Below are 8,625 nucleotides of genomic sequence, written 5' to 3' on the forward strand. Positions count from 1 at the left end.
GCCCCGTGATACCTTCTCCTAGCTTGCTGCAAGTGAAGGTAGGCAATGCGTCTACAGGTGAGTCTAACGGGGGAATTCTTCGTCGTAACTGTTCTTCAGACTGGTGGCCCATAAGCGGAACAAGGTAGCCTCCTTGCATAGGAACAGTATCAAGCTATTTATCCTGACAAAGTGGCGCTGCTGTCAGTTGATGACGACAACACGCTTTCAGCCTGAAGTTGAGGTTATCGGGTATCACAGACTCACAAATTCAGATAATTGCTTCGACTTCCAAGAGACGTGAGAAGTGGAAGTGTCTTGAAAACTTTTAGATAGAACATACGCATTGTGTTATGATGTCGCATGGCCTGTGTAACCGCAAAGGTAGTGAACGGTCATATGATCCTGACTATCGAGATTGACATGGTATGAATATGTAACAATTTCCCGACAGCCAACGAAATTACGAAGGATTACCTCGCAGATAGTAGGATAACTTGTAACTATTATAGCGCAGACTCACATTAAACCAAAGGAAAAGAGGGCATTCAGATTTCCTGTCTCTACATATAGATCAATCGAACTTGAAATTGGCATTCTTGTTCAGACAGCCAGGCTCTAGAAACTATACCCGCTTCCATTTACCGTCTCAGCGAACCAACTTGATGGGCTGGTTGGATGAGAGCGGATCCGCAGAACGCCCCGATTTTCCAAGTCCTTGGGATCAACCAAAACTTTATGTTGTACAGAACCATGGTCGGATATGTCCACGTAGAATATAACATATATTGCCTCGTGGCCCGCTTTGTCTTTATGATCTCCTAGCATGTTCCACTTCTATGATTTGCACCACAGGGTTAGCAAGACTTCACTAATTAGAAAAGAACTACTAGTATTTCTTACCTCAGGATAGTCTCTGGGGTCAAGGCGAAAGATGTTTTTATCAGCGTCTAAGAAGTTATACACGTCTATGTAATACGTTGGGTTTCTGCCACTCCACTTGCTTTGATCGAGATAGCCGTGGTCAATGAGAGCAGCAGTCAATGTGCTGGAGGAATCGGGATAGATGACTGAATTTACTAGAGTCAGCACAATCACTTTACCCTTGTGTTTGCCAATGGCAAGTTGCCTCGGTAAAATTCCTTGTTACCTCTTGAAGCGAAGCATTGCGCAATTTCAGAAATACGACAGAGAACAGATTGTGGAAGAAATCGCCTACTGTGTGCTAAGCCATGAAGGTATTTTTGATTCATACCACTGAATTCCGGGTACAACGCAACTTGTTTGAAAGTAGAGCTGCCAGCAGCGCTTTGGGGAAGATTTGGAACCAAGTTTGAGAGAAGCTCGAATACCTGATGTCAAAGTTAGTATGATCGAAACGAGAGTTGATTAAAAACCAACATATAAGATTCCAGCAGCATATAACTTTGTCGCCTGGTGCGGGCCGGTTAGATCGTCATAGGTAGCTTTAGTTGCAGCATATATTTCAGGAAGCGCAATATCCACAGTTGAGTTTTCATAGACACCGTTGCGGAGAAAACTTGAGGATCGTGCTGCTTTAACAACTCTGGCCAAGAGAAACGCGAATCTGGATGTTGCACTGTTACCTGCTTGGCTTGGAGGAATGTTTGGAAGCAGACGTGGGTTTGTCCCAGATGATGCTAGTGATGAAGCATTTAGTTGTGGAGCTTGTGACGACTGGACATCCGTGCAACATGGTTGGGGACGCGAAACGGGCTCAAAGACCTCTTGATCACAACAGGAAGATGAGTGTTTACCAGTGTCTGGTGGCTTGCTAGAAAGACTGAGATGTGCTAACGCCAACGATAGACTGTCTTCCTTCTCTGTGGTGTCATCCTCAACACGGGATACCGCTAACTGCCCGCAGTCTTGGACTTTGATATTGTCGACTTGTTGAGTTTCGACCGCGCTCAAAAGGTCACCATCGCCGACATAGCCCTCTATGGAACCTAACTCGACAATCCCTTCTTTATCCAAGAGCTGCTTGGCAATGGCAGGCTTGGAATTCAAAACGTTCGTGATTAGTCGTTTTGCAAGTTCAGCCTCTCCATCGTCTAGTTGGGGAAGGATCTCGGCCATGATCCACTCTAACAAAGCGTGTGGCAAGTCGAACAGAAAGCATAGGTCTTGGCGACATGGATCTTCCGGAACGTGAATATTCAAGGCATGGTCCGTGTATTGAAAGTAAAGCTCAACCTCGTGCTGATTCACCGTGTTGGTACTTCCATTTTCGATTTGACATAATTCCGGTGTAATGAATGGCGATTGGAAGACTTTAGATTGCCTCAGAATATCGTGGAATGGCTTGATATCTCGTGCCCTAGGACTTTTGAATTCTATCGCGATTCTATTCTGCAGTCAGTGTGTAATAGATGGTCTCTCATCCGAGAAGATCGCTTACCGGCATAAAGCATGGGCCTTTGATCTGATATCACGCTGTGATTCTGCAGAGAGCTCTGTACTTCTTGAAGATTTCATTTCATCATTAATTTTGGCGGAATGGAGGCGGCTTTCCAAGCCAGCCCATACAATTAGTGGCTTGAGACTAAGGACTTCACTGGGGGTGAAGTCCAACATTCTGGCGGAGCTCCCCAAGTTCGATTCAATTGGTTGTTGATCCACGATGACAAAATCAACGGCAGCTGCACTTGCCAGTTGAACAACACCATTAGGATATCTCACTGGAAACACTGAGGTCTCGAGGATCTGCTTCCGATCTGGTTGGGTCTTCGCAGAAGGAAGAAGTGAGCTGAATCGCCGCAGAGCTTCCTTTACTTCGTTGAGAGTGTTGATACTCGTGGACTCAAACGTGCCTGCCAAATAGAGAATCTCATCATAGGCCATATCAATATCCGATGACAATCTCAATGACTCAACAAAAAGTGTCGCCATATCACTATAAACTTGACTCAGATTGATCTTCGCTGGAACAGAGATTCCAGATGACCATACGCATTCGCGTATTGTATGCCATTCCCCTTGAGCAAAGATGAGAGCACGAGTCCGAAAGGCTTCCCTATTCTCAAGTCAGAACTCGATTCTTTGCCATTTGTGTTATCAAAACTCAATAATTGCAACATAGACACGTGAAGAATTCCCATCCTCACAAGTGCAAGAACAATGGGAAGGAACTTTCTCGTTTCTAGCACAATGTACTAGCATATGTAGATTTCAATGCTAACTTACCTGAGCCTGCTTATGTCGCTTGCGGGAGCCGCTAATAATAAGTGACATAGTCGACTATACAGTTCGCGTATAAGATCATCATCTGGATTCGGGTCTTCCGCCTGCAAGTGTAACTCCTTAACTATGTCATCAGAAGATAAATCTGGTACTCCAACGATATTTTGCATGAAAGGCTTGATATCATTCATCAAAATTTCCTTCTTGAACACTGCCAGATAATGGGATTGGAGTCCAGAGAACGACTTCACGTTTCTGGGGCAGTGTCATAGAGGTTTATCCCGGAGTAAGGCTAGATCACCAATAGGTAGTACATAGGAAGTAGATAGGTTAAAGGTATAGGTAAGGGCTTAATATTATTAATTTTTAGCTTCTTAAATATAAAAAGGAAGCCTAAATACCTTTATATAGCTAACTTCTATATTATCCCTACCTTTTAGGGTAATTTTTACCCTAATGCTATAATATTTCCTAATAAAATACCCTCTCCTATAAATGCCTTACCTTTAAAGCATTAATAAAAGGTAGCCTATAAGGAATACTATTTAATATAACTTAATAATAAAATTATAAGTATATAAAAAATAAGTAATAATTAAAGGAATATCCTTATTTATATATTTAAATACTTAATAACTTTAAAGCTATTTATTTATTATATACCTTTTAATATATTATTAACCTTTTTAATATTAATTTTTCCTTTTTTTTTCCTTTTTCCTTCTTTAACCTTAACTTTACCGCTATTATAAATCTTACATTTTTATTAAAAGGCTTTTAATATTAATTACCTATTTTTTAATTTTTTTAACTTTTATTTTTATAAATAAATATATTCCTTTATTTTTATTTTTAAATTAATTATTAATAATAGGTATATAATAGTTACCTTATTATAAGTTTAATATTATATTTAAAGTTTAAGCCTTTTATTAACCTTAAATAAAATAATAATAATAATAATAATATTATATATTTTATTTAGCTATTATATAATTATTACCCTATAGTAAGGCTAATTTAAAGTAATTTAATACTTATACTATTCCTTATTATTATTACTTTAACGCTTTAATAAAGTAGGATATCTTTAAAAAGAAAAAAGAAAAGCCTATTTATATTAATAATAAATATAAATAAACCTATTACTTTATTATTAAATAATTAATATTAAAAATTTATATAATAATATTAATTAAATATATTTAATATAAATATAAATAAAAGCTATATATTTTTATATATTATTATATCTTTCCTTTTTTATAATTACTTTATAATTATTATATAATTATAATATAAATTTTAACCTCCTTTAATTTATTAACCCTTTTAAAGCTTATAACTTTAAGCTTATATATTTTTATTTTATTATTATTACTTTTATTAATATAAATATTAATTATTTATTAATTATTTATATACCTTTTTTTTAAAAAATTATAAAACATTAAAAAGGTATAACTAGCTATTTTTTAAACCCTTTAAGTTAAAAAGAATTATATTACCTTTTCCCCTATTACTATTACTATTATTACTATTAAAGCTATTATTAAATAATAAAAGCATAAACTCCTAACCCTTAAATATATTACTACTATTATTAAAACTACTATTAAAACCTTTATTAGGTTTTATAAAAAATATATAAAGATTATAAATAAAATAAAAAAATTTTTACCCTTAACTATATAATTATTAACCTTTTTTTATATAAAACTTTACTATTTTATAAGCTTTCTTTATTATTAATAATAATAAAAGTAAAAATAAAAATAAAGGTATTTAAACTTTAGCTTTTTTTTTTTTTCTTTTATATAGCTATTACTATATTATTAATATACCTTTTAGCCTTTATACCTTATTTTTTTAAATTTTTTTTTTTAAATTATTAAATTAAACTTTATTTTTTCCCTTTTTATAATTATCCCTTATTCTTTTACCTATATCTTTTTATAATATTTAAAAATTATCTTTATTATTATACCCCTACTATTTAATTAAATATTATTTATTTTATAAAAACCCTTTATATATTAAAATTTCTTTAACTATAAAAATATTATTCTTTTATAATATTATTAACTTTTAATTTAATAATAATAAAGTTCCTTTTTTATATTTATAAAGCTTTAATATATTTATTAAAAAGGTATTATATATTTTATAAATTAAAGGTAGTTTTAATTAATAAATTAAAAAATAGGACCTTATTATTATAATTACTTTAAAAGGCCTTAAAAATTTATTAATTAATTTAAAACTTAACTATTATTAATTAATATTTTTTATTAATAATATTATTAAATCTTTAACTTTAAATTTATAAAGGATTTATTTTTTATTATATTACTTTATATAAATTTAATTATTATTATTTAATAGCTTTATTATTTTTTTATAACTTTATTAAATTTATTATATATATTCCTTTATATTTTAAGAATTATATTATAATTAAATTTTAATTTAATTAAATAAACCCTTTAATATATAATTATATAATAGCTTTATAAGTATTTTATAATATTTTATATAATTTAATATATTATAAACCTATTTAATTAAAATAAACTTTTTTATTTAATTATTTTATTTAAAGTAATTAAAGGTTTATAAATAATACTTTATTATTTAATTCTACCTTTTTATTTACTTATTAATTTATAAATAAAAAGCTATATTTAACCTTCTTTTAATAATTAATTAATAGTATAATATTATTTAAAAGTAATTTATAAATAAAAACCCCTTATTTAATATAATACCTTTTAATAAATTATATTTAATAAATATTTTTTAAAATAATAAATCTATTAACCCCTTTATAATAAAAATGTTTATTATAAAGAAATATATAAAATATTTAATTAATTAATTTATTATTATTAATATATTATTATATTTTTTATTGGACTATACTTTTAATTTTAATAGCTTAATAATAAAGTTATATAAAATTTCTTTAAATAAATATATTAATATTAATAATAAATTAAACTTATTATAAAGTTAATATATTTTTACTTTTATCCTTTAATATATTATATAAGTTTTTATATATTTTTTAATATCTTTTATTAAATTATTTTAAAAGTAAATAATTATTATTCTTTTTATTATTTTAAATACCCTTTAATATTTTAATAAAGCTATATTATAATAATTATTAAATACCTTTTAAATTAATTAATATTTTTTAAAAATATATACCTTTATTTTATATTTTAATAGCTTATCCTTTTTTATATATTATATTAGTTTAATAATAGATTTTTTAATCCTTTATTATTTTTATATATTAAAAATAATAAACTTATTAATTTATTAAACTTTTTTAATAATATCTTTTAATATTAAATTTAAGGTTTTTTATATTATTATTATTAATAATAATAATATAAGGAATTATAGTTAACTACTTATTAGCCTAGTAAATTTAATATAATGGTTTACCTACTTATTACCCTATACGCCCCCGGAACCAGGTTTAAGCTTAACCTAATTTCCTTCGTCCGGTAAATTAGCATTAATTAATTACTCCTACCTAACTTCCTTAAAGTTACCCCCCTAACCTTCTCCAATTATTTTAATAAGCATTATATTTAAAAGCTTTTATATAAATAAAATTTTATACCCCTTTAAACTATTAATAACCTTATATCCTTTTTATATTTATTCCTTTTTTTTTCTTTTTAATATTTCTTTTTTTTTTTAACTTTTAACTTTTAATAGCTTTAAACTTTATTAAAAACTATAGCATTAATCCTTACTTTACCTTTTATTTAACCCCTTTTATATAATAATTAAATTATTAAAATAATCTATTTATTAAGTTTTATTTTCCTAACTTATATTTTATTTTAAAATTAAATTCTATTAAGATTTATAATTAAAATATTTAAGAAATACTTAACTATAGCTTTATAATTAAATAGCTATAGTTTAAATAATTTATTAATATTAAAATTTAATATTAAAAATAATATAAATAATATTATTAATATAAAAATATATAAATAATTATTAATAACTTAATATTTAAAGTATTATAATATAATTTTACCTTTTATAACTTTTAAAAGTAATATATAATAAAATATTAATTCTTATTATATAATTATAAAATAATAACTTTTATTATAAAATCTAATATATTTATTTTAACCTTAAATAATAATAAAGGATTAAAGTGCTTTAAAATAAAAGCCTTAATAAATAAAAGCTATAGTTTTTTAAAGAATAATTATTCTTCCTTTATAAGGTTAAAAATACTTTATAATATTTCCTTTATTTTATTAATTAAAAGGGTTATAATCTTTATATATCCTTTAATAAACTTTTAATAAAACCTTATAAACCTTAAAAATATTTATATAATATAAATAATAATAAATATTATTTATTATTTAATTACTTTTACCTTATTATAATTTATATTAATACCTTTTAAAGTAATTATAAATTTAAAGAATAAAATATAATTAATAAATTAATTATACTTTTTTTAAATTTATATAAAGACCTTATTTTTTAAGCTTAATTAAAATATTATAAATATATTATAAATACTTTTTATAATTATTATTATAAATAATAATATTATTTAAATAAACTATATAAATATAATTTATTAATTTAATAAATATATAATTAATATATTATTAAAAGGTAATAAGTATATTAATAAAACTAAAAGGTATAATTAAATATTTAAAGTAATTATATTTTATTTAAAATATAATTTTTTATTTATTTTCTTTATAAATATATAACTAATAATAAACATCCTTTAAATTTACCTTAATAAAAACCTTAATATAAATAAACTTATTTAATATTTCTTTAATTAAGGGTAATAATATATAGTTCTTTTTAATTAATTAATTTAGCCTTTTATAATTAATATAAAATTATAATTTACCTTTTATCTTAAATATAAACAAAATAAAGGTATTAATTAAACTATTTAAATAATAAATCTATCCTTTTATTAAAGCTTATTTAATATATTTTTATAATACTTTTTACTTTTTATTATTTAATAAATAAATAGGTTTAAATAATAGCTTTTTACTATTTTTTAATTTAATAAAATATTTTAAAAAATAATATTTTAATAGGAGGTTAATTTATTTAAGGTTTTTTAAATCTTTAAATTTTTTTAATTCCTTTAATATAATTATTCTATTATTAATTATTAATTATCCTTTTAAAGCTATTATATTAATTATTATAAATATAATAATTATTTTATAATCCTTTATAGCTCTTTACTATTTTTTTATATTTAATATAAAAGTAATATTTTTTTTTTATAAATAATATATTTACTTTTTTATAATTTAATTTAAGTTTAAATTTATTTACTTTTTTTAAATTAATTTAAAGATTATATTATATAAAAAATCTATTATAACTTTAAAACTAATTAATACTCTT

The 8,625-nt window shown here is 25.3% G+C and overlaps 1 protein-coding gene across 1 annotated transcript; it reads right to left on the minus strand.

Moving 5' to 3' along the window:
* Positions 1-483: 483 nt before the first annotated feature.
* On the minus strand, positions 484-3,449 carry F5B22DRAFT_656031 (uncharacterized protein). Its single transcript, XM_047979933.1, has 6 exons — positions 3,187-3,449; positions 2,402-3,016; positions 1,381-2,347; positions 1,199-1,331; positions 883-1,049; positions 484-816 (listed from the first exon to the last, which is right to left on the minus strand). Exons 1-6 carry the CDS (start codon positions 3,372-3,374, stop codon positions 598-600), a joined length of 2,289 nt encoding a protein of 762 aa, XP_047830978.1. The 5' UTR covers positions 3,375-3,449; the 3' UTR covers positions 484-597.
* Positions 3,450-8,625: the final 5,176 nt, after the last annotated feature.

Source organism: Xylaria bambusicola (assembly GCF_022495145.1).
Source record: "Xylaria bambusicola strain CBS 139988 unplaced genomic scaffold F5B22scaffold_20, whole genome shotgun sequence".
In the NCBI taxonomy this organism is placed as follows: Eukaryota; Fungi; Ascomycota; class Sordariomycetes; order Xylariales; family Xylariaceae; genus Xylaria; species Xylaria bambusicola.

Excerpts from the sequence above, each read along its gene's own strand:
- F5B22DRAFT_656031 (XM_047979933.1), bottom strand. The coding sequence starts at position 3,374 with ATGAATGATATCAAGCCTTTCATGCAAAATATCGTTGGAGTACCAGAT. Across the intron at positions 2,348-2,401 it reads AAGGCCCATGCTTTATGCCG|AATCGCGATAGAATTCAAAA; the intron begins GTAAGCGATCTT and ends ACTGCAGAATAG. Across the intron at positions 1,332-1,380 it reads ATGCTGCTGGAATCTTATAT|GTATTCGAGCTTCTCTCAAA; the intron begins GTTGGTTTTTAA and ends CTTTGACATCAG.